Genomic DNA, 26,684 nt, shown 5'->3' with positions numbered 1-26,684 from the left:
GACTTTTATCAAAGGGTCTTTCAAATTATCGGAAAAGCTTAACACCTATAATAGAGAACAGGGCTCCAAAGACAAAAGGAAGGTTTCATTTGTTTCTTATTCCCTGGCAGCTTTCTGCCTTGTGAGTGGAGACACAACAAATAAAAATCTACACTTAACTAGAGTGATTTTCCATGTCATCTTCCCATGGCAAGTGCCTAGCTTGCCCTGCCAAAAGCCAATGGCCACAGCTCACCCAACAGCCACCTACAAGTACAGCATCACAAACCACTGGTTTTCAGTCATTCTTTATCCCAAAGTAAACTCATTATTTCTCCTTATCTGCAGATGTCCTTCACTGTATATAGGACCGAAGTCCTCTGAGAATTACTGCTGTCCAATGGCAGACAGGAGAGGAGGGGAACAACTCATCCCAGCTCCTGCCAGGCTCACTGCTATGCTCCTGCTAAAGCCATTATGTGCTTTTATTGAAGAATTGTGTTTGTCCTCAATGTAACAGTCTGCACCATCAATTAAATAAAAGTAAAATTTATTTGGTATAGGACAGAAAAATAGGAACAAAATCACTTACAAAATAAATGTTAAGCAAAAAAATTCACAGAACTAGATTAATATTTTATAAAAAGCTCAAACTTTAAGCATCTGATAGAAATGTTACTTTTTGCTCAGCCTGTTTTATGTTTCCCTCCCTCTTGTGTGGCTTTGGAAGTCCAAATTTAAATGTCTTCCTCTGTATGCATTAGTTTACACTAAGGAATATTTACCACAGACAAACTGTATTTCAAAATGGCAACATACATAAAAGGTTACTCCCTTAAGACATGCGGTTTCCATTTTTGCTTTTTAAATCTGCATACCCACCTGCTGCATACTCACTGAGACCATACACACGTGCCCTGCTTCTGCCTGAGTTATTCCAATCCTCCCCTCTTTGCCAATGCTCCAGTTTAGATTTTAACTGAATGGTCCAAACACATCCATCTTACTACAAGATCCCTGTTTTCTTCCAGTGTACATGAAGAACCATTCCATGAATTTGCACCTAAAGCGCTCCTGAGTATCTTAGGTGAGAGATTTTCCTTATTTTCTGATGAATACTGTTTGAAAGATGAAAGCTCACACAATCTGTGTTACATGGAGTCCATGTACCGCTGTAACAGGTTGTTGCACCCAGCTGTGAGACAAAGGTGTTCACACCACTGCCATGTGGAACTCCAAAATGCAGATTTTATACCATATTTTTTACTGCAGTACTGGTAACAACATTCAGCCAATTGGTTTTTATTTCCTTGAGCAATCAATCTTCTCTTTTCCAGTGTCCTGTGGCCAAGGGGCCCTCTCTAGGTCTCTCATCATTTGACATTCTGCTTAAAATAATCTGTTTGATCGCTCAACTCCATTCTTTACCTCCAAGGCAAAAAGTACTCTTTCTACTTCCATACTTCTTTACAGAAGATTGTTGTGTTACAATACATGTGATGCATGATAGCAGTTTAGCTCCTTTATCTCCTGCTCCAAGACAGATCTACAAGTGTCATGCAAACAGCTGATGCTGCAAGGAAAAACTACTGCCCAGTTTTTAACTGACAATATAAGGAACTTCTTTCACATTGCTGTCTTGCAGAAAAGGAAAAACAAGCCTTATGATTCTTTTAGTGTTGGGAAATGCTGGCTTTTAAACAAGAACTTTGCCAAGTTATTTATTTCATTTATAGAAATATACACTTCCTGAATCACAAGCTGCGTTTCCTTTAACAACTCTAAACATTCATCACTGTGACCTCTTTTCCCAATGGCTGGTGCAGAAAGTCATAACAAATATAACACGTGCTTTTCTTCCAAAAATATAGAGGAGAAATTATTTTTACATGGTACAAAAGTTATTCTCATTTTATTTATGGAGTTGAATTAAACAAATACAAACATCCATGGCTGCTGTCACGCAGTGTGAGCCTCAGTGGCAATGTAAGAAGACAGGTTGAGGTGTGAGGGTTTATAATACAATGCCATTGAAACAAACCCAGCAAATCTTATATGCAAGCAGTGAATCAAATTTACTTCTGTAACCTATGCAACTACACTGACTGAAGTCAGCTGGGCTGTGTGGACAGCAGCATCAGACACTGGCTTTGGGACAGGTCTGAATTTTGAGAGCAATACCAGCAATTGATTGTGAAGCCAACCAGTGCCCACCTACACGTCACCTACACACTGATCCAGTGGCCTCTCCATATGCTGAGCTCCACCTGGAGTTAGCAGACTGAGCACACAATAACGGAAGGGCTTGGCTCAAACACTGTAAAATGCTACTATCGGCACTATTTAGTTAGGACCTGGAAGAGCAATGTCTATTAATTCTTCTATTGATACACAGAAAAGTTGACTAAAAAAGTCATAAGGCACCATTGATTCAACCTGGTTTGTATTATTCTTTTTTAACACTTCATAGTGAAATAAATACTTTCATACTGATCCTATTGTAAATAGCTACATGAAGCAATACATTGAATGATAAAATGCTGCATTGTTCTGGAATATATCTAGGGACTTTTACAGCAAAACACATAAATGGAAATGCTGTTGTTGTGTGAACAAAAATGCCCCTTTCTGCAGTATTAAGCTATTTTACATGTATGCCAAACATCTATTCTGAAGAGGTTTCTAGAGTAAAAAATAATTGCTAAAACCTAAGCAGCTCAGGATTCTTAGCTTGTTAACTGGGGGCCTTTTACACACCACATTTTAACTGAAGCTGGTTTTCCAAGTTTTTGGTTGTGGTCCAGATTTCTGGTCAGAAAACCTTGCTGAAATGATCTAAATACAGGATATTTTGAATGATACAGAGTATTGGAAGAACATTGGGCAGCATTTTCATCAACTTACCAAAATATAACAGTTATGTTGGAAGCAGGTAAGTTATAAAAAAGATATCATTTCTGGAGGGTTGTTGTTTTTTTTTTGTGGCTGCATAGCTATTTGGATATTAACAAGGATTTGGCAAGTCAAGGTACTGAAAATATTGTATTCTTAAATTCAAACTATTGTTCCTTAGAAAGGTATTAAGTGCTTCAGTTTTAAAATAGAATACAATAATTTAACCTTTAAGTTATTAGCCTAAAAATCTTATTTGGACTTCTATTCACAAAATAATATCCCAAAGAGACAGGCACTTTAAGTGACATCCATAAAATACATATACAAATTCAGCATTGTGCCAGGTTTGATCCCAAGGTACACCTGTCACAGGGAGGTCCCACCAGTATCTGTTTAAGACACTCTTACAGCCACGATCCTGCAACTGGATGTAGATACATCCCTGCGCCTGCGCATTCAATTGCAGGTTCGAGACCATAAACAGTAACTGAAAATAGGTCATTAGGTACAAAAATGTAAAAAACAAGTAAATAATCAAATGCTGTCACAGCTAACAAGATTTTGTAAACAAACACTGAAAAGACCAAACTAAACTTGATCTGGCCAAATCCAACTCTAGTCTCATCCCCTTCAATGTGATGTCCAGGCTGCCAGGCAGAAAGCGGATCTGCCCCTCCCTGCTCACGGACAGAGCAAAAAGCCCTATTCACAGACATTTCAGCAGGGTTCAGACTCTCTTTGGCTAAATTCCCTAGATTTTCAAGGACTGACCTCATTCTAGCCACAGAGTGTACTCAGGATGATATCTCCCATGCTAGAGAAATATTTTCTTAACCTACATGACTAGTTTCTATGTTTTATTTTGGGTTTTTTTGAGCAACACCCTGTGAAGCACAGCTGCTGACACAGGCTTGGTAGGGATCCCAAGGAAAACACTGAAGAAACGTACTGTTGATGAGACTGAGGGGACATTTTTCAGAGGTCCAATTAACAAAGAACTATCATTCACCAATATTTCAAATCCAGAATTATAATCGCCCTCTAATTTCCAAAGGCATTTTTTACGCACTTAGATCCACTTGTAAAATTCACTCATTCAATGAGCTCTTTTCTCATACAAAATTGAAAAGCCATGAAACATATTAACCACTTGCCACAGTGTTAGAATACTTTACTCTTTCTTCTATCAATGTAAGCCTTGCAGCTCTCTGTAGAGACTTCTTTCAGCAAAGTTTGAAAGGACAAGCTTCATGGCCAACTCAGAAGAAGAAATCTTTCCATTTCTCTTGAACCAGTGCAGACAGCAAATTTTGGATGCTCCCGCTTGAATGTGCAAACCCTGGACCCCCCTCACAACATCAAAGGGCTTTCACTGAGGAACATTTTTGACCTCGGCTGCTCTACCATAATGGAAGTGAAACACAAGCTCTCTGAGACTTGTGACCTAAGTGCCAAGAAGCTTTTTAAATCAAACCCCATCATTTAGTTGTACCAAAGAAACAACTGGAAAGCAGTCTGTGGAGCACTGGCATTAGTGATGCTTTACAGGAGGAGCCTGCAACTACAATAATTGCTGCTTTTGCACTCAGACTACTTTCTGAGAACTCTTCACATGCAGTATCAGGCAGAGGATGTTACAGTAATCCAAGGCACAGATGACATGATGTGGGTTGGTCCACAGAAGAGTAGGAGAGAATTAGGTCACAGAACACATAACACTATTAAAAAAATAGGAAAGAGGGTTAAAAATATATATATATTTTTATGCTGATGAATTCTTCACTTGTGCTTTTCTTTGGAAGATTCTCTGCAGATAAAAACAAGGCCAGGGATACTCTATCCTTGAGGCAGGATGTGTTGTGTATTGTTTAAGATTTGCTTGACTAAGTTGAAGTGAAAAAGCTAAAGATGAACTCTTTGTCACCATGTAGTAGGTCTATGGCTTGCAGAAGCAGATAGGCTGAGTTAGGCATGCAAAGAAGGATCCAGGGGACTCTTGGCTACACTTTTTACCCAGCAACTGTTTTTTTAAACATCAAATACTTTATCATTAAAATAATACAGCTACTGTACCCAAAGTGAATGAAACAGCTTTGTTCAAGCTCAATCAAATTCAAAGCCAGACCTCCCACGGAGCTCTCCAGGGGACAGGGTTGGACACAGTAAGCATGATGCACGTATGTTCTGTAGGGTCCACAAAATGCCTGCAGTTTAAGCGAATAAAATTCAGAGCTTTGAGCAACTATAGTCCATAAGCCACATCTATTACTTCTGTAATAGAGACTGAAGTTTGTTCCAGCTGACAAGCCAAAAGTGGAATCAATCACGACAGACAACTTTCCAGTCATGGGGACAGGAGAGCTGACTCGAAGGAAACTTGAGAACAGATGTCACCCAAAGATGGGCCAGAACCCATTTCACCTTGGTATAGGCGGGAGCGGGGGGGCACCTCTTTCTTTTCGGACAGAACCACCTAAAAGAGAAAGCAGGTTTTCTTGTGTTACTCCTCCTGGAATACTCCTTCTTTTGAAGGGGGAGTTTACATTCAAGCAAATAATTCAGTAACTGGTGAAGATCTACTAATTTTTATGCCTGGCCATGAAAAAAAAAAAAAAAATCTTTGTAGAGTTTCTGGTTAGTTTATAAAAGAACATCAGAACTTCAAACACTGTAAAATAACATTTTTAACTACTGCTGGAATCCCTAATGCCTGGAAAGCACATGTATTTTGGTCCATTTTCCCCTTCCTAAAACAGACTTATAGCTCTTGCTAGCCTTACTGATTCATGTGAACACACAACTTCTCAGTGCTACTTGCAATACATGCACACCTCAACGAAGTGGCAAGCTCTATACACAGTAAATTTCAAAGCTCTTAATGTTTTCTCTATATGAAAAATTTCATAGCAAACTCCTAAAGGGAAACACAAAAAAAATGTGTATGTTACTTTGCCTTCCTTTGTGGACGAATACAAATGGGATGAAAGCTACCAGGGCAAAGCAAACTGTCAGAGACTAACAGCAATCTCTGCTTCAAACAAAAATTTCATCATCTGGAAGCAGGAGAGAAACACCTGCATATACAGATGATTATAGGATAACTATGAGCAACCAATGTCACTGGTTGTGAAAGAAGTAATTGATCCTTGGATCAGGCAAAATACCACTAAAAAAGATAGGAAACATCCATGCTGCTATAGAAGACATGTTTGAAACCTGAGCTGGAACAGCATGTAACAGTGATTGGAAAAGACAAAAACAAACAGAAGTGTATACCTAAGCAGCTCTGATGATCAGAGAACATGGCTTGGAAGCAGAGCGTAGTATGTCCGATTTAATCAGCCCAGCAAAACAAAAACTGAGAGTAGGATACAACTGTTGTCTTAAAAAACATCAAGAGTTTAACACACAAGAAGAGAGGAAAACTAAACTCAAGGATGATGCTGGCACAAAAATAAATGAGTTGTGCATGAATTTAGATGGGAAATGAGGAGAAAGTCCTGAGGGATTTTGTGGTTCTGGCTGCCTAGAGCAGAAGGGCTGACTATAATGGCAGAGTTGGTCACTTACAGTACACGTTTCAACTTAAAAAACAAACAATTCCTCACTCAAAAAGTTTTAGAGTGCTTGTACCTATGAACTTGCATTTAGCTCTTCCTGTGTGGTGAGGAAGGATGACCAGAGTGTTAGCCTGAGAAGTCTGGAAACCTCAGCATCAAGACTCTTCCCCATGCACATTGGTTTTAGGACAATACACTGAAATTCCAACTTACCTCTACTGTCATTTCTTGCTAGTTTACTGGGATAACTTCTGTTCATGGGTACATATGGTTCTGGAGGTGGCAAATCAGATATTGGATGAAAAGAAAATCTGCTTTCCCATTCATCTGAAAAAAATCCCATGCAATTTACTCATCAGTTTTCTGACATAGCTTAGGAAAGTCAATTGACATTGACATCATGTTTAATGCATGTTTTAAATTGCAAAATGCTTACACAGTTGCATACTGAAGCAGCATTCTCTTAGGAAGTCAGGGAAGATGATGCTTTAGGTTAATTTGGGAATGAAAATTTCTATCAACTTTAACTGATTATTTTGCCAATTTAATGCAAAACTACAGATTGGGAAAACAGCCATAATTCCACTAAAATAAGTCTTACTCTCCCTTCCATGTATAACAGATCTACTTTTTTTAACACACACACACACATATATATGTGCTACCAGAACTGCCTTGTTTCTCCTACTTCAGAACAGTATTTTGTTCCTGGTATAGAATTCAATATTCAAGTGTCATTGATATACCAAGCTCAGAAGCATCATTAAAAGCACACTCCTATAAGCACTGTTTTTTCTCTCTTAATATTTTTACTGGAAGAAGAAAAATAACCCATTATGCTAAAATTTATGACAGAGACTCCTGTATATAACTAGTGTCAAAAATGGAAAAATATATCACTTGAAGCTATATCTCTTTAGACTACAGGGGCCCTTTTGCTGTACTTACTGAGTCTATAGAATTCTAAATAAAGCAAGCATACCTGTTTCTTCATTGAAATAATAGGAAATGCTCCAAGAGCTCTGTTCTGCATCTGATTTTGAAAGCCTAAAGAAGAAAGTGTGGGCTAATTTAAACTTTGTAATTTCTTCACTTACTTGCTTCAGGACTTTGCAACCATAGCTTTCTTGAGATATTGCTGTATTTTACTGCATAATGTAATGAACAGCTGAGTAAGCTCTACCTGGCATTTGTACATGTGGTTATTTGCTGGATCCAGTTTTTCTCTGTTTACTTCCAATGGTTGCAATCAGAAACCAGTGTGTAAAGAAGCTGCATGTTCTGAACCCTGCAAATCACTTGTGTAGGAAGAAATATGCCTGTGATCCTTCTGCCTTACCTGATGTGTGAAGATGTTTCAAAAGCATGAGCTATAGTTTCATTTTCTGTTTGCTTTTTTCTAACCTTATAAATGTCAGGAATACCAATTTTGGCCTCCTGTAATTAACCGAAGGATTTATCTGTTCTATGCAAATAGAAAACAATTAAAAAGAAAAGCATGACGAATCTTTAAAACACAGCAATCTTGGACCTCATCTTTTTAATAAACACTAACAGAAATAGATACTTGACATTTTCAGCAATGATCCGACAATCTCTTCCCTCATCTGTTTTTCAGCTTTCAGCCTTTGAGTCATCTAACTTGTTCCGACTTCCGAAGTGTCGGTGTAGCTGTGGTTTGAATTCATATTAGAACAATTCCCTTCCTTTTTTCAGGGTATTTTTCAAAGGGTTATTTTGGAGACTATATTGATGACTTTGCAATTCTGCTCTATGTATGGCATATTTATTCTGTTCTTACTTGCTGGGGTCAATTGAGACCCAAGTGACACCTCTGTTGGTCCAAAATCAAAGGTTGGCACTAGAAAAACAAAGTCTCTATCCCAAGCCTTTTGTGAGGTATTAGGGCCAAAAGCCACTACACCGTCTCTATGGAGGGCAAAGAGCTGGGAGGATGGCTCACCATCACCTGCATCCTGGAAGCCGTTTCTGACAGCCGCCGAAGGTGGCGGTGGCGGCGGCGGCGCTGCCGAGCCCGGCCGGTCGGGGGGGAGCGGAGGTCGTGCTCCGCCTCTCTGGCTGTCCAGCCCTGCCCGGGAGGGCAGCTGGGGAGTGCTGGGCAAAGCCCTCGAAGTGCTTCCATTCCTGCTTATGGGAGGAGGCGGTGGGAGCGGGCCTAGAGCAAGGCAAGACGCAAACACACAAATGCTGTTAACACCAGGGGTTACTCTGCCAGTGGAAAGCCACTGCTGGCATCCCAAGGCCTCCCGCTAACAAAAAGGGCTATTTCAGCACCCTAGGCCCCAAGGGGTAATGGCCCTTAGCACCCACTTCCCTGCTCCCCAGGGCTCCCTAGGGATTTAGTGCTGACTTGGAGAGTACAGCTCAGAGGAGCAGGATATATATATAGACATACACACACTGCAGTGTCCACGTTCCTATTCCCCTCAGCTACAGAAGCCTCTGTAAAGGTCCCGTCCTTGAAGCTACTTTTAAACCACTCTAAATTAACAGTGGCCACAACAAAGCAGAAGTCACAGCTGGAGTTCAGGGTGCTGTGGAGGTCCAAACTGTAACACATTTCCTTTTTATGGACAATTGTAAGGCAAGAGGTAGTGTAGCAGAAGAGACCTGCTACCTTCAGAGGCTCTTTGTCCACAGGGGTGATTCCCTCTGGGTGCGTGATGGCGCACAGGGGAGCTCTGCCCAGGAGGGACCGCGTTACGCAGCAGCTCATCAGCTCACTCATTTATAAACAAATGAGCTGCATGACAGGTTTTACAGTAGCTGGAACATATCCATCTCCCTGTAAACTGGAAACAGACCTCACACATAGACTGGCATTTCCAGCGTTTGTGTATCTGTAACTGGCACAGACGTGACAGGTCAAATACAAAGGCACAGCCTACACAATACAGACCCAAGGATATCCTGAGGGCAAGGGAAGGGTGCTTCTACAAAAAAAGTAAATAAAGACAGAAAGCTGCTTCTGCCAGGGAGAGAAGCGCCCGTGGTTAGGACACAAGAAGGTGAAGCAGAGGGTGTGGAGAGTTACGCATGTTCAAAAGTCTCACTACCTCTGTTTGGTGCAGTTGGGCAATTGACAATTATGCTAATTTTCAATAAATGCTTCCCTGTCTTGATGAAATCTATCTACAGACATGCACTTTGAAAAAGAGAGCAGTAGATATTGTGTCTCCAGCAACAAGCATTGAAACATTTCAAGAAACATGCCGTACTTCATGTATTTTTGCTCCCCTTCTTATTTTACAAATTACTGAAGTTTGCCTTCAGGGAATGGTTTCAAAGAATGAGAAGCATTCAGCAACTTTCAGAACAGTTTTGCTTGCTCTCTCTAAACCTAGCTAAACTCCATTGTCTATACTGAACTGCTGCAGAATAGGTGTATTCATGTTTAGAGTGTATTGCTACAACTTCCTCTACTTACTGAGACAGAGTTGAACCAGAAGAAAGTTAGTGCAGGTTTGCTAAAACCATCTGCCAAAGAAAAGAGTCAACTAGGAAAGCACTGGTGGAAACCAAGGCCACCACAGAACAAACTCTTGGAAGTGACTGAATAATGACAGACACTCTCAGCAACTTTGATCCACCAATTTGGTCAATTCTAATGGAATTTCTCTGATTTATTTACTGCAGGCTGCACTAGCATTGTGCCATCCTTTGGGCTGGCAACCAGCTCCACAAAGCACAGTTATAGGGCCACTATTTTCTGTACAACTGCTGTAGGTGTTAGAGCTCCAGACTGGTTCAAGGAGCCGGAAAGCAACATAGCTGTCTGTGGGACCTCCCATGACATTCATTTCTATTGTCTAGGACTGGGCAGGCTAGAGATGATTTCTGAGTTTATTCCAAAGGATGAAATGAAAAGTAATTCTATGGAGTTTCCCAGCAGTATCTTCTGTGCAATGCTTTTCTCCACCTGATAGAAAAGCTCGATTGTGCCTAAATTCTTTCATCTCCAAAGGGACAACTATCAGGTATCAGAGAGCTGAGCTATGATGTGCAATTCTTAAAAGTTATGAACAACAGCTGTCACAGAGGACAAAGTATGTCATGAAATTGATCAAAGGAGACAATGCTACTTTTAGTCTAATTTGATATCTACATACGGTAAGTAACAACACTTAGTCACGCTCTAACAAGTGCTATTATATTTAGCAACTGTTGGCTAGGTCTTTTATTAAAGCTATTATATTTGACTGTGTTTGTGTATCTGAACACGTAGAAGGTCAGATTCCACAAACCTCCACTCGCGAGAACGCGACTATTAACTCATCCTGGTTGACTCAGGAAGTCAGATGCTGTCATTTTACCAGAAGCTTCTTTGCATCAAAGAACATAATGGGGAAATCCCTTTGCAACCGTCTTCAATAACAGTGGCTATAATGAAAGTTACTAAGATCTGTAAAAGTACACGTGAGCACACTAGTGATGCACTTGGACTTTCTTTAAGCCACCTTCACGCCCACAAATCCTCGCTTCCAATTGCAGAATTCCTAGTGCCTAACAGGGATGTCATCCTGGTATGTGTTTGTTGTGCATGCGAAGCTGGCGTGGACATGGCCAAAGCACCCTCTCCCTGTGCCACCTGTCCCGGCCAAAGCACCCTCTCCCCGTGCCACCTGTCCCTGCTGACCTACCTGAGCGGCCGGGCGGGTCTCTGACGGGCGGCGGCGGCCTCTCTCCGGGCGGCGGGGGCAGCGGTCCGGAGCGGCCCCCGCCGGGCGCCGGGCACGACCCCAGCGAGATGTTCCTCTGCGGCAGCCTCGGCATCTCGTCGCCGCCGGCGGGGGCAGGCGGGACCGGGGGCGGCCCCGGCCTGCTGGGGGGCAGCGGGGGCGCCGGGGCGCCGAGGGCGGGCCGGGGGGCGGCGGGCACGGGCGGTTTGCTGTTCTGCGGCGGCGGCAGAGACGCCTCCCGGGCGGCGGGCGGCCGGTGCCCGGCGGGGGGCGGCGGCGGGGGCGGCGGCTTGTCCTCCGCCGGCCGGCCCGGGGTAGGCGGCAGCGGCGGCCGGCCCGAGAAGGGGGGCGCCGCGCCGGGACCCGGCTGCCGGAGGGGCACGGCCGACGCCGCGCCCCGGCTGCCCGGGAAGGGCGGGGGCGAGGGCCCCAAGCTGGGCTGCCGGCTCAGCCCCGGCACCGGCGGCGACCCCCGGTTGTGCAGGCTGGAGGCGATGGGCCGGGGCGTGCTGGGCACCGGCGGCGGCGCCGCCTCGGGCTTCGAGCCGGCGTCGGGCCTCGGCGGCGGCACGCGGCTCCTCTGCGGGTCCGGGCCGGCGGTGCGCGGCCCCGAGGGCGGCCCCGGGAAGCGCGGCGGGCCGCTCGGCGGGGAGAAGGGCTTGGCGGCGGCGGCGGAGCGGCCTCCAGGCGGCAGAACGGGCTGCCGGCCTCCCCCGGCATCTGCGGACACAGCAGAGGGAGCATCAGCGCCGTGGCACCGGGGCTGCGGTTCCCGAGGGTCTGCGAGCGGCTAGGGCGCAGCCCGGCACGGGGCACCCCTGCCCTGAGGCTCAGCCCCAACCCCGGTACCATTGGAAAACCACTCCAGAGTACCAGGTGACATCCTGATATTGCTTATGAGGCACGAGTTAAGTGGCCACAAAGTAACACAAGTGATGCAGCCATCATACAGCAAGCAATAAAACAAGGAGGGAAGAAAAGGTGAAGAACAAGTACTGAACACCCTCAACCTGAGAACAAAGAAATCTTAGCTTTTAAATTACATTTAACAACAAAAGTTAAGCAAAAAGCTCCTTTCAGTCCTTTCTAGTAGCTGTGATCTAAGGATGTAGTTGTGCACATCAGGAAGAAGGCAGCTGGCTCTGCAGTTCACAAGTACTATTCTGCAATGCCAGGAACTTTTGTATTAATACAAGTTCCCAAAAATAGACTGTGACACAATAGAAATACCAGCTCTGAGAGACTGTTTTGTACATGTGCTGGAAAATTATGTTAGGCTATAAAATATGTAATATTTGTTACACTCTACAACCCCCATAGCATAGTCCTTCTTCAACAAGTATGAAATCCTATGTCCTTGAACTTAAAAAAATCAGTGGCCTCAGATGGCCTTCGTTTAAAGGGGCATGAGGCTCGGGGCAGCTGTTTTGTCAGCCAGAAGCACACTCCAGACAAGCCTCCATCTGCAGTGTGTGTACCAGCCAGCTGGGATGCCTCATGCACTCCCTAAGTAGCAAATCATGCTGTTGTGGAGCTGACACAAGTACTTTCCATTCGGAAAGTAGATCCTTTTTCCTGGTGCACAAGAAAGAATTAGCCTGGATCCTCCTCTGTTCCCCTCTTGTCCTGCACACCCAACAGCTAAGGCAGGATGTAAGCTGCCTCACTGTACTTTGCAGGTAGCCATTCAACACTACCAAGATCTTTAGCTTTCATCAATAATGAGGAGGATGGGTAGAAAGGGAGTCTGGCTTCTCCCTCGTAAAACCTAATAGTAAGAATAAAACAAGGTTCAAGCTGAAAATTACATTTCCTAAGAGCCTACGATATTTGATGGCTTTCTCAATCCCAGCAGATAATTTATTGCAGTGCTATGTCATTTTTTCACACTGGAAATTCACGGTCTTTCTTACCAGCATCTCGATTTGCAGTACATCTGAGCTTTGGCATTCCTGCTTGAAAAAGGCCTCCAAGGCCAGGTGGTCCACCACCACTGAAGCCACCACCACTGCCACCACCAAAACCCCCGCCGCTGCCACTGCCACCTCCTCCAAAGCCACTGCCTCCACCAGATCCTTTGGGTTCTGTTGGGAATAAAGATCCCCCATATTAGTGAAGCAGGACTGATCCTGCAAAGTCACCTCTTTTATTAGAGTAATGTTTGTAGCTGGGGAAAGATAGATGAACTTTCAAAACATACAAGATTTGGATCATCACAGCTACCATCATCACCGCCACCACTGAACAGTGGAGGAGCTGGTGCAATAACCACAACAACCATAGCCTCTGTATTTTACTATGCCATCACTACTTTAGTCTGCTCTAGACTGGAAAGCAGAGCAAATTGCTGCAGAGAATTTGGAACTGAACATGGATGGGACCTCTGAGAACATAATGTAGTCTTTGTTAGCACCTTAGTTGCTTCTTCCTGTTTCTTTGTACTTTTGCTCTCTTATCCTTCCCCTCCACTTCTCCATAAGCAGAGACAGGGCAGTCTCATGGGAAAAAGGGAAGGAAGGAAGAAGGCAGAAGGTTCCTCTTCTTGAAGGTGTCTCTGGGAATCACTGCTGGAAATGCACAGAATTATCTCATTATTGATGATATTGCAACATATCTACTTATTTAAACAAAGCCTAGTAACAAAGGAGATGCCATTTCTGTAGGTTCAGAAGTGCAGTGACAGGATCATTAGCTGTGAACGTTTCTATTATGCAGGAATTATTTTATCAGCCCTCCCCCTTTTCTCTCTAATGTCAATATTTCTGCTGTGACAACTGAGTTGCCAAAAGTAAAATGAAAGTGTTTCTACAACTACAATACACAGAAGAGCCTTATTCAGAGCATCACTACAAAATCAGCAGGCGCACAGGTTGGAATATCTGTGGAGATCAGCTCTCAGATGCTAGGCCAGGCCACATAGGCTAAGATCACTTGCTAGATTTCTTGGAATGCTGATTTCCACAAGTTTGGGTGGGTAAAAATTTCACTGACTTCAAAGTAATTAAAACCTGTGGATGAAAAGCACTTTTAAAAATTTCCCCAAGGAAAAAGGAAGAGTGTATCCATGGGGGAATGTTTCACATTATCCTTCTCTTTCTTAAGCATGTCAGCTCAGTTCAGCTCTGACTCAGACAGGGTGTGAACCTCTGGAGAAATGCTGCTACCATGGTTTAGTCTTTCATCATGATTTGTTAATTCATGTAAATAAGATAATAGGCTGCATCATTTTTATCTTACTGGTTACCCCCTCCTTTAATCCCATCCAGCTCATTACTATAGCTAGGACATGTAACTTCATATTCAGAGATAATCATTAAAAACTGTAGCTGGCTGACTGCAGGACTGTATCTAATTTTTTATAATTTTTATTTGGTCACACTCCTCTGGACATTTCCTTCTTTTGTCATCATGTTCCTATCACAGTCCAGCCTTTAATTGCATAGCCAAACCTAGACTGAGGTGTATCACATTTGCTAATCAGTCTGTAGAAGTGTCTTTTCTCCTTAGGAAATGAATGCTGTTCCGAAATGAATGCTGTTCCTCTGTCAGCACAAGCCTGTGGTCCTCACTCTTCTCTTGTTCTGCCTTCCCAATACTTTTGCTACATGGGCTTCTCCAGCCTCCTCTTGGCACCTACCAAGATGTGCTGTGAGACACAGCAGCAGCATAGCTGGATGGAGACTTTATTTCCATTCAGGTAAGTAGAGTCACTGCCTTGTGCAGTACTGCTGGGCTATCTAAAAAGATAACACCCCTGAGTCACTCCAGGAGTGGCAAAAGTGCGTGCAGCAGTGACACACAGGTAGAGCTGTCGCTTCTGGCTCTGCTTTTGCTCTAAGTGGTACTGGAGCCAATGGTGTCATGCCAGGCATGCATTTATTCTTATATTGTTTATGCAAAAGTAGAGTCTGAAATTCCACTTTATTCTCTGTCCTCTCCTCAATCCTTATGGGGTTTTGTTTGCCTGATCTGCTGCAGGTCCTCAGCAGAACGTCTGGTAGGACTTGCATATTTTTCTGATATAAGCAAACAGGAAAATAAATCACTTTTTGAGAATTAGCAAACAAATTAGCATTCACATTTCATAGGCAGTACTTGATTTCTCAGCTGACTGTTCATTCATGATGAATAGAATTTATTTTTTGCATGGCAATTTCTGGCACTTTCTTTTATCTACTCTCATGGCAATTCATCTGATATATAAAATAATTTTCTGCTTTCAGCTCTGTAGAACCATTCATGCCCACAAAAATTCCAACATGTAGAGTGATACTTACTGTCTAGAATTGGAGCACTTCTGTCATTAGTAACAGTCTTCTTGAGCTTTTTTCCTTTGGTAATATCAGATAATAGAGCATTTCGCCCTGCCTGTTCTGACCTGCTTAGGGATGGCTTTTCAGTATTTGCCTAAAAAAAAAAAATTAAAAATGAGGAGGCAAAATAAATGGCAACTTCTAAACACAAAGTTCTGCTCAAATATAGCAGTGACTTGAGACTTCAGTGGCTGTTTTAGCAGCATTGGAGTGAGTAGGTAGCACGCCATGTCTACTTTTGTGAATGATATTAAAGGTAGCTGGCCTTGTTACTGACTCCAAGTCCCCAACACTACTGCTATTCTAATACACATTATTCATTAGAAACAGAACACTTCTATGTGAATTCACTTTTTTAAACTCATGATTTAGAATCTCTCATTTTTTAAAGCTAAGGCTTATCTGTGCCATTTTGGAGACAGAACAAGAACAAACTTCACAACTTGATTATACAAGAAGGTGGACATCCTTGAAAGTTGTGGTGAAATACAATTTCTAGACAAATCAGAGCAAAGATGGACATTTGTCTACTATTTTACCTTAGACAGAAATATTTAAAAATGGCACTTACTACTTCAATAATATTGACCTTCTTCATATAGACCAAATAAAACCTTTGGACATATGAGGTTTGTCTCAATAGTCCTCTCTTTTCACTTTATGTTTTGGTGACATTTTTCAAGAAAAAACAAAAAAACTCCAAACAATACACTTATATGCACATATATATGGCTCCTTCTTCTAGGAAACAGTTCCTGAAACATTTTCTAATTTATCAGATCAGTGTTATGGAGATTTTCTGAAAAGTAGGGAGAGTTATTATGGAGGGACCAAGCTGAGTCTGTATCTTACTTGAGGTGGAAAATGAAGGAAACTCTCTTGAGAGACAGCCCATTCTGTGTCATCAGCTAGGGTTTTGCTCTGAAAATATCTAGGTACTTCAAAATGGCATTTCAAGAAGCCTTCCTTCTTGTCAGTGAGGTGACTGACTGTTGGGAGGGCAAGCACAGCACAAGCTCTATCCCAGTTTAAGTCAGGTCTGATGTAGTTTCACCCACCATGTTGTGCCAGCACTGGATCCTGTGCTCTGATACCACAGGCTGGCTGAGGGAGCTGTGCTAGCTAAGAGCTAGCCTTACCGAATTTAAACAATAGGATTTATTTTTTTCCAGCTCAAGTCACGCAAGTACTGGAGTAGAACAAGGGAGAATGTGGGAGTACAGGTTTGGAGAAAGACAAGACTTCAACTCCCGTTAGACAAGCTGTTGTCTCTCCACCAGATCAGCCACCAATATGGGAGGGATAAAAGGATGGAGAGTTAGAGTGGATCGTGACATCCACCTGAGAACTGGGAGGCAGCGGAAGTGACGGTCGTTCTCGCAGGATCAATGATCAACCATTAACAATATGTTGGACAGCTTTCCCCAGATATCATGGATACCCTCATCCACATCTCAGTATCTCTGGACATCCTATTCAAAGTGACAAGCAGCAGCAGAGCACACGTTTATCTCCTGTATAACTTACCAAGGCCAGTGTTGGGGGTGGAGGGGGAGCTGGAGGGGGAGGCACAGGCATGGTGGAAGGCTGAGCTCTGTCTGCTCTTGCTAAGAAACCTGCACAGCAAAACACAAACAGTCCAGAGATTAATACATCTTAATAAATAAATTTCTACTCAGCTAAAAAAAGTCCTTGCAGCTATCAGGTTTATCTTTTACATTTTTGAATTCTAAATAATTGGTAAAAAGCACTTTAATTGTATGGAAACCAGCTGCATCTTTAAACAGGGGCTCCCTACATAATCCCCACTGCCATACAAACTCATAGATATACATCCAGTTTTGAACACTTACACAATCCTTGCATTGCTATGGCAGTGCACAAAATGCAGTAACCAAATTGAACTCTGTTAAATCCAACAAGCTTGTTCCATGGAAGTGCTTCAGGATAGCCTCATAGCTATACCATCAGCCCTTACTTCAAGAAGGCATCATAATTTAGGATCATACTCAGAAAGAGATGCTGACTTGTTAAATCCCTTTAGTTGCTAAAAGATTCCTCCACCTCCACTGTTAAAGGTAGAGTGGAACAGCAGAGCTCTGGGATGCACTCATGCTTCTTCCTCTCTCCCTGCTTGCTCTGAAGATCCCAAGCTCCATCATGATGTCTGAATGTACCTTCTTCCTCCTCAGAAGTAGCACACACAAACATGTTCTGGATATTCTCCCTGAGGGGGGAAGAGCAAGCAGGCAGACTGGCCTCTCAGCTGCAGACAGAAAAGCCTGGCTGCTAAAGCTCAGCCTTTCACAGTCTTCCCTGCCAAGGACCACACTCCTACTTTTCCCCACACTAAGCTGAACTTTCAGCCTTGAGCAATCCTAGGAGGGTCACACCTGAGATATGGAGATTTACTGTAGCCAAATTATGGAACAACAACCAAAAAAAAAGAAGTGTGAAGGACTACATTTTCAAGTCACAAGGGCTTTTTGTGGCATTTTGGCACACAGCTTACTGGAACTGTGCCTATCAGGGACTTTGGAGCATTTCTAATAGTGCTATGGCATTCCAGCATGTGCTTTACTCTTTTATCTGAGCTTTCACTCATGCTGGCCATTCACCTGAGCCACCTTTAGTAACAATGATTTGCCCACCACTTACATAATGTTTGCATAAGACAGGTAAACACAGTGGGAACAGGAACAAGGGCAATTTTCCAGACAACCCCAGGCTGATGGCTGAGGTCCCAAGGGCAGTCGTTTACATGAATACACAGCTCTTACTTTCTACAGTAACTTGTTTTAGATGAAACCAAGGGGAAGTGTAATAGCACAGTATCTGTCAAATCAACATCATGCCAGGTACAGTACCCTTTACAGTTAAAATGAACAGTAGGAAAATGTGCTGAATGAAACAAAATTGCATTTGCAGTGAGTCACCACCTACGAAGTCTGTAATGGCTCTGACATGATCCATGATATGTGTGTCAGAAAAAACTGTTCAGAAGTACAGATTTATCTTATCAGATGCTCATGCTTCAAAAGAATTAGAATACAGCTGTAATCCCCCTTCCCTCTCCCCCTCAAATTGCTGAGTTACCTTCCTCAGAAGAAATATTTTCTGAAATAACACTTTAATGGATTTTGTGTAAAATCTTAGGGAGGAAGGAGTCAGATGCATCACCCATAGCTCTGGCTGACCATCTAGAAAAATCATGGAGTTCAAAGTGGTGTGAGGCACTAGTGCAGTCTTGAGTGCCTGCAGGTTTTCTTCTCCCATACTGCACAAACTGCTTCCAGTTATTGCAAAAGAGTGAGCAAAGCAGAGGGGAAGCTGGTGGATAGACAGAGTGACTGACAAAGAGGAAACTGTGTGAAGCCAAGCCTACACAGTGCTGTGCAAATGGACGCGTTCAGAGTCCTGCAAACAGAGTGGCCTGCTCTCATCAGTCCTCTGCTGCATTACTGAGGACCTTAAGCACTTCCAGAGAAACAACAGCTTCATGTTCAGAGCATCCACTTGAATTTAGCTATATTCCCATCTTCCAAATTTGTAGCTTTCAGTTGTTATATAAAACTCTGCAAAAAGAACAATCCTTTCCCAATCAGCATATTCTAAATGCAATATTTGAAATCTGAAACCTATTAAAAGCACCAAGACTAATGCTGCTTTGTTCTTCAGCTTCCTGTTTAAAAAAATAGTCAACAGGAAAATTATTTCTTACAGTAGACCACAACCATCCTGTTTCTTAACACAATCTTTTCACAGCTGCAGTTGTCTCCAGCTTAACTGTGCCATGAGGGCATTTCACCAAGCCTTTAACTGTTTCATCAGATTAAAAAAAGAAATTCTTCTCTCTGCACTGCTTTGCTAAGAAGTCAAAGCAGTCTAGATAATGTACCATCAGTCTCTTTGGCACTCCATGTGTCACAGGGAAGTTTCTGGAGCAGGCAGAATACAGTTTGGTTTGATATCAGAATCCCTTTGGGGATAATGAATCCCTTTGGTTTGATAATGAATCCCTTAAGGCAGCTCAGACCTGAATGCTGCAGGTGAGCCAGGTGGTCTGTGAAGTACGTCCTGTAAAATACCATAACTTGTCTACCTCCCTGTCAGTTAGAGATTGGTTCCCTCTTGGGCTGCTCTGTTCTACTTTTTTTCCCTTTTAACTGGATTGTTTTAGATCAGCTTCTTAAGGAATTCTTCTATGCCTTCTTAAGGCATAAAGAGGAAGTAAGGTGATGCTTGAAGCCTGAGTTCTCAAAGGGGAAGCCTCTACCCACAGACCCATCCAGATTCTCCAAAACCCTCTCTGTACACATGATTTGCAAGGAGGCAGTGGGGAGAAAAGCACTAGGTGTTCCCATCTTACATGTAGCTGTACTCAACCACTGCACACTAGCTGGTATGTCTGGTACTGAAGGGTTCTCTCAACTGAACTGCCATCAAAAATAGGTACACACTGGTGAGCTTGCATTTTGCTGCTGTTGAACAAGCCCTATAGCCCTCAGAGACAGGCTGAAAAATAGCATTTTCAAGCACAGGACAAGCTTCTGTAATAAACCAAACTCTGGCAAAACTGGCCTGAAGTTTAACACGAGCATCCTGCAGGTTGTTTATTCATGGTGCTCTAGAGCACACACTTCCTTTAGGAGATCACATCGCGTGACTGAGAAACCTGTGTGCCCACACAAAAACGTATCATGCTTACACTTACAGAGCCCATAAAATACCCTAGATTGTCAAATTTTAGTTTAAAACCTAAGTTGAAATACTGCTTCACTCTTTTCTCACTCTGCTTTCTGCTGATGAAAAAGATTTTTAGAAACTCAAGCTGAAACTTTGCAGGAAGAAACAGCACCTCTGTCTTTGAAGCTCTAATTCATCCTTGCTATTCGGTTGTTTGATTTTGTACAATCTATTTCTTTGTCTAACTCACTGTAAGCAAAAATAAAAGAGGTGCTCTGGATTTAAAAATTTGATCACTATAAGCCTATATGAAGAATAACAATGGTTTGAAGAGATGCAGTGACCTGGTGACTTGCTCTCACAGCACAGGGCAGTGCTGGGAGTAGCCCTTGGGAGGAGAGTACCTCTTGGGCTGCAGAACCAAAACAGCTGAGTCAGCACAATGCTGAACTCGAACTCTGCAGCTGCTTTGTTCATCACCAACTCGCAGGATGACTGTTTTCACAGGGCTTAGAGATGTCCTGAGATGTTAAGTGCAATTCTGCTATTAGAGGAAAGCTTTGGTTACTGTCCTACACTTCTGCAATGGATTCACATCATTATTTGCTCTTGGTCAGTGGGAAAGAGCTGAATTTAAGAAAAGGCTATTATATTCAATTGCTAACAACTGACACTATATCTGAAATAGCAACCAATCCACCTAGTAATAAATTTTACCCACCAAATCTGTTAACAACCAAGTTTCTTATAATGCTTGGTGCTGCAGGGTTGCTGAAAAAGAACTGGTTCCAAAAGACCAAGGCTGAAGGTGTATTGGTACTTGAAAACCTAGGACACATGTCCTAACGTATGTTCTAGGGACCAGTGCAAATGATCACATCTTTTAAGGAGCTATATCGAAACGTTATGTCTGGGTGAGTGTTGGCAGGGCAGCAGAAAGGATGGCAGTACCCGCAGCATCAGCCGGAGAGCCCCAGGCACAGAGGTCTGCGGTGTCAGCAAGAGAAGGATCCGCACAGCTGGCCGCAGCAGCTCTCTCCCGCAGCAGCGCCGGTTTCCCCGCAGCTGCAGCCCACTCGCTGCGGGCAGCCCGTGCCGTGAGCAGGCACCCACCACTTCAATCCTCACACTCCCCGCCCTGGCCACAGCCCTGCAGCCTTCCCAGGAGCGGAGTGCACAGAGCCCGCGTCTGCTGCCTCTGGAGAAAGCCGCCCGCACCGCCTGCAAATGAGATGCTCCAACAGTGCTTAGAATACCTGCATAAGAAAACTCCGACTTCTGCAAACTACCAGGCACATGCAGCAGCCACCATCAGGAAAGATATTAAAATGCTATGTTATGCAATGCATCACGATAAAAACTCCTTTCATTTAAAAACCAAAACAGAGGAGAAAGGAGGTACACATTGCATTCTGCAAAGAGCCCCTTGCTCTGCCGAGTAATCCATAAAGAGCAATGGGCAAAAATGGCACTACACTGAATGCAGTGAAACACACATTTTGGGCATTTCAGACTTAATTTGGTATTTCAGAAATAATTTCAGGAGCATTACAAATGCTAAAAAGAAACAAAAAGAAACATGACCTTTATTTTGGGATAGACAGTGTGAACAACCACACTGCAAGTGCATGGTTTGTATCTGGTCAGACATTTTGAGCTGCTTGAAGGCCCTCCCTCTTAAACATTGAGTCAGAGGCAGACAGACAAGCTCACTGTGGTTAATCATTTCCTGCATGATTAATTTCCAAGCAAAAAAAGAGGAAGGAACAAACAACTGTAGAAATAAACCAGAATGTATAAATTTAAGGGGGAAAAACCCCTGAAGTTGTCAATTAAAATGCTGATTGCTCCCCTCTGCAAAAGGACCCAACTTCCAAATCAGTGTTGATTTGATTCTTTCAAAATCCATTACTTTCTCCAAATGAAAGAAGGGATTTTTTTGTTTTAAAATTTGAATTTGAGGAAATTGGGCTATATTACCAAGTACTTTAGTAAGGTATCTCTCAAAACAAAAAGGACAGCTAACTCTAAACACATTACAAAGTAGTTGGAAAATCACTTACAATCAGTTTTATATAGACCACAATATTTTTTCATTAATCATTTTTTTTAACAGAGTACTGAGCTATTAAAATTTTTTTGCCAAAAAGTTACAGTGATGTCATGAAATTTGAACACCCCTACTCCCACTTTCCTTGGCAGACCTGAGTCATTAGTAAGCCTACATGCCCCATATTCCACCAACACTACAATCTCCCAAGGCCAGAGGGGCTGCCTGCACCAAGTGTCACAGTCCAAGAGTGTGGCACAGTGTGAATGAGAACTTCAGAGGATGCTGAAGGGGCTCCTCCCATGCAACACCATGCCAGTAAATCCACTCTTGAAAGAAATCAGGTGTTTTTCTTCTTCTCTTTTTATTAAAGTTTCTAAATATATAGAAATGTATAAATAAATATACAGAGAGATGAGTTTAAGTCCCTAAAGAGTTCAACAAGGGTACCAAACCAAAATAAGTTGGGCATGAAGCTACTGGAAGAATTCCCTTACAGGGTAAAGAAAAAAATATTTACGAGACTCTGGCCTCAATCACTTGCAAATGGAGGGGTGAAAAGCCTATCTGGCACTCAAGTAACCTCATTCAAGTTTTAATTGAGACACTGGGGACTGCTGTATAACAAGCCTATTCTCAGCAGGAGAGCCTGGATTTTCATTCTCCTAACTGGGATAAAGCTTCTGAAGCTCACCAGCTCCAGGGGAACAAAGTGACATCTAAAATGTTACTATCAGTATTTTTGGGTCCTTTAACATCAGTGATGGTCTTTTAAGAAAAGTTTTTGGCTGAGAAGACAATCCTTTGGTGCAGGGATTACAAGACTCTGTGGCCTGAGACAGGACATTACAAGGGTGTGAAAATGTAAATTGTCCTATCCTGTCTGGAGGAAGCTGTGGTAACAAAAGGAGGCACTAACTTTTCACCTTTAAAACCACTTGCAGAGATCTGGACAGCCAAAAGAGAGACCAACAGAGGAGAAGTTACTCTGGATGTTTGAGACCCAGGGAAATTCTGGGGAGCTGCTGCTGCCAAAGAGAGGAAGCCTACTTTACTGGGGACTTTTGGCATTTCAAGGAAACTCTTCACAGTACCCAAAATGAGTGGTTTGAGTATGACTTTCCACCACACTGAAAAATGCCACCCCTTACATAAAATGCCAAGGCAGAGGAAGTATACCAGTCAGTGATGGAGAGCTCTTGCCCAGATCCATTGGAGGGGTGATGGATGACAAGCTTTATTCACAGGCACATGTGCCCTGAAATAGGATTTGGCCCAAGCTGAACAACACACAGCAGGATCTCCCATAGGGAAGTGCACCTTTTCCAATTCAGCAGTGATTGATGTGGGGGATGCAACACCATCCTGCTGCAGGCAGGGACCAAAAAGGGGAGAAGTGGAAGGCAAAAGCCCGAAGGATCTCTACCAGAAGTGTATGGGGTAGTTCTTGGGAAAGAAACATGTCAAGCCAGTATCACAGTGAGCATTTTTCCTGCCCTACTTAGGCTGCAGAGAGAGGATATTTTTTTTAGTTTGTTTTGGACACAGTCTTTTTAAGAAATTGCAGCATTAGTTTAGCTCAGTTACGCTGTTGTAAGAGGTATGTGAAAGGTGCAGGTGTTAGGGAGCTAATGAGGACCAGTAAAGATAAACAATAAAAAGAACAAACAAAAGACATGACTAGTTTGGAAAAAAAAAACAAAAAAAACAAAAAAACAAAACGAGGATGCTGTCAGGTGCTTTCACATCTCTATGCACATTATGCCCCTGTGCTCTGTCAACCCTACAGCATCTCCATCTTCCTCTACACTCCTCATGCTCACTCCTCATCCCAGAGCATCCAGCCAAGTACAGTGATCCTCCAGTCACTATGATCTGCAGCTCACACTGGGTAATTTCCCAGAGACCTAAAACCCTCTAAGAACTCTTTGCATCTACTTCCTACTACCACAGGAATACAGTAACAGGGCAGGTTACTGTGTGTGTCAGTGACAAGTAAGTCAACAAACCCCTGAGCCAGCACATGATCACAGGTTACTGCTGAGAGCAGTAACAGCCAGATGCACCTATGGTCCACAGCAAGCTGCATCCAGCAAACCTCATCTGTCAAACACAATCAGGAGTTATATGGAGAAAACCCAGCAGTGCTGCATCCATGGAAAATTACAGCTAATAAATAGGCTGCTATGGTGACAGAACATTGTTTTAAACCAAGTATTTTAAAAAAGATTTTTTTTTCAGTGAAATACTTTTCAAGATATGCATAGGATCACAGGCAATGGCTAACTTTGGAGGACTGCCTCTAGTAACCAATATAGTCCCTGTTTGGAAAGAACAGCTAAGCTTTTGGTCAGTTTACATGTTTAGATGTTGACTTGAGAAAAACTGATAATGTAAGAGCAAACACACTATAGCAGAAAGTATCTGACACACTGAAAACAGAAATTGCTTACATTGCTAATCTATACTTCTATCTTTCTTTCAGCCAGTGTGCCCAGAGAAGTTATACAAAAATACTCCTATCTGCTCAGACAACAAGGATCAGGTCACATTCCCCACCATAGCAACCTGGTCCTGCAAAGGACACCTGGAGCAAAGCCCCTGTTGCACTGGGCACCTCAGGAGGGAGTCCATACTTCTTAAAACAGGCACATGTGTGTCATACCTCAGCAGGAGGCCACGGCCAAATTCAGCAGAAAAATATAATTACTGGGCTGTATCCCAGTCCTCAGAACAGAAGGACGCATGCTCAGACACTGCAACCTCTGAAAGCTCCATCCCCATCCCCACCGGTGCCCCCACACCATAAAATGAAGGGCCCTTCCCCCAGCCACTCTGCAGAAAGCCCTAGGGCAAAAGGCTTCACCCTCTCTCCCATACAGAAGTGATGGTTAAGGATGAGCTATTTGTGATCTCTCCTTCAGCTGTCCAGAGCAGAGCTGCCTGCAACACTTCACCATCTACCACCCAGCACAGCCTCTCGTCAAGGCAAGTGCTGGATCCAACACACGAGGCTGTTATCCAGGCACTGCCCCAGCACAGCCAAGGAGGACTCACACAGGCTGGAGGTGACCTTGAAAGGGACACTAGACTCCCAGTGCTCTGGAGAGGCCACAGAGACAACCTCCCCACACAGCAATAACATACTTGGGGCAAGAAAGGACCTGATGTCTCTCTCCAGCTTATTCCCTCATCTGTTCCTCCTTGTGAGCATTTTGTGTTCACAAAGTGTTCCTAACACTTTGTTAGGAGAAGCCCAAGAGCTTCTCTGCAATGGGGTACTTTTTCCAGTGTCTCATCGCTGTAGTAGTGATCACTCAATGTCATGTGGCTGCTCAGCATGGCACAGCTTTCTCCCCAAAAACATCTAAACTCCAGGAGTGTAGGGTGAACACTCGTCCAGAAATTAGGGATTTCTGAGTATTGCCTCCAGATTATTTAGTCCTAAATCAGAACAAAAATAATTGCACTTAGGAGCAGGACTTTTTCCACCATCTTATTCTCACAGCATGGCACCACTCATCTCTGACCAGGCAGGGTCACTCATGGCCTGGCAGTGGCAGGCAGCAAACAGCAGAGTGCAGGAAGGGATGTTTCCCACAAGCCACACCTGGTGACCCAGAAGCAGAAAGGCATGGCCTGGCCTTTGGAATCCCCAGCTTGTTACCATGGGAAAACGGCTCTTGTTTACATGAGCATATCCACCTTTTGCCTTTCCACCTATTGCTCCACTTTTATTTCTAGGTTGTTACAGCTCTGACCACTTGTTTGCTCTGTGTAACACAACAGCAATTCTGCTATTTGAATCAAATGGACAGAAACCTGGAGCATTTTTTCCCTTCTATCCACTTTTTTTTTGTAGCATAACAGGACAAAAGTACCATAAATTAGTCCAAATGGAGGGGTTTTTTTTGGACATTTGAGCTGCTGCAACTTTTAGTACACACAGAAAAAAGTCAAGAAAGTAATCAAATATGGAGAGCAAACTCTGGGATTTTGCTGGTGGACTTCTGCTGCCCACAACTACCCACAGATGTGCTGCAGTCCCCTTCAGAGCAGTAGTTATAATGAGAGGGGCAAATCTCTGCAAGTCCTGAGGCTGGGATGAAAAGAGCCAGTCTGGAGCTGCAGATTACATCGTGGGAGCTATGAGATACCCCACACCACATCCTCTCCATGCCCAGGGCACTAAATGAATAATGATGTGACCTGCACGACACCATTGCTGACGGTGCCTTCATTCATCTTTCTCTTATCAACAGGATGACATGAAGTGGCAGTCGAAAAGACTTAACAATAATGGATACTTACAGAAAAGGATCAAGGACCTCCTACACCATCAGATTATTTTATTTCTCAGTAGATGTAGGTTTAGAATTCAATTGGCTTCAGCATTCAAATAGGCTTTTTTAATACAAAGCATTTTCTTCATCACAATCAACTAAGTCTTACTAAACATATAGTGAATTGTGGCTGTTGTACTAAAGGCAGCATCTATAAA

At 43.2% G+C, this 26,684-nt stretch overlaps 2 protein-coding genes across 3 annotated transcripts in view; both read right to left on the bottom strand.

Annotated features, from left to right (window-relative positions):
- GPR155 (G protein-coupled receptor 155) overlaps positions 1–6,731 on the bottom strand; it is a 43,126-nt gene extending 36,395 nt beyond the window's left edge. The window contains exon 1 of the mRNA XM_053948462.1: positions 6,648–6,731. The gene's annotated coding sequence lies outside the window, so the exon portion shown is untranslated. The remainder of the gene's footprint in view (positions 1–6,647) is intronic.
- WIPF1 (WAS/WASL interacting protein family member 1) overlaps positions 513–26,684 on the bottom strand; it is a 55,583-nt gene continuing 29,411 nt past the window's right edge. Inside the window, exons 3-9 of one of the 2 annotated variants that reach the window (XM_053948468.1) lie at positions 16,975–17,063; positions 15,412–15,541; positions 13,048–13,218; positions 11,096–11,854; positions 8,398–8,610; positions 6,648–6,761; positions 513–5,347 (exon numbers count right to left, since the gene is read on the bottom strand). In XM_053948468.1, coding sequence (XP_053804443.1) covers positions 5,292–5,347; positions 6,648–6,761; positions 8,398–8,610; positions 11,096–11,854; positions 13,048–13,218; positions 15,412–15,541; positions 16,975–17,025 — 1,494 coding nt within the window. In that variant the 5' untranslated portion in view covers positions 17,026–17,063 and the 3' untranslated portion in view covers positions 513–5,291. Of the gene's footprint in view, positions 5,348–6,647; positions 6,762–8,026; positions 8,611–11,095; positions 11,855–13,047; positions 13,219–15,411; positions 15,542–16,974; positions 17,064–26,684 lie in introns of those variants that run through there. The other variant, XM_053948467.1, reaches the window with a different exon arrangement.

The sequence above is a fragment of the Vidua chalybeata genome, chromosome 7 (assembly GCF_026979565.1).
Source record: "Vidua chalybeata isolate OUT-0048 chromosome 7, bVidCha1 merged haplotype, whole genome shotgun sequence".
In the NCBI taxonomy this organism is placed as follows: domain Eukaryota; kingdom Metazoa; phylum Chordata; class Aves; order Passeriformes; family Viduidae; genus Vidua; species Vidua chalybeata.
The sequence above is the reverse complement of the archived record's forward strand: the minus strand, read 5'-3'. Positions and strand labels throughout refer to the sequence as shown.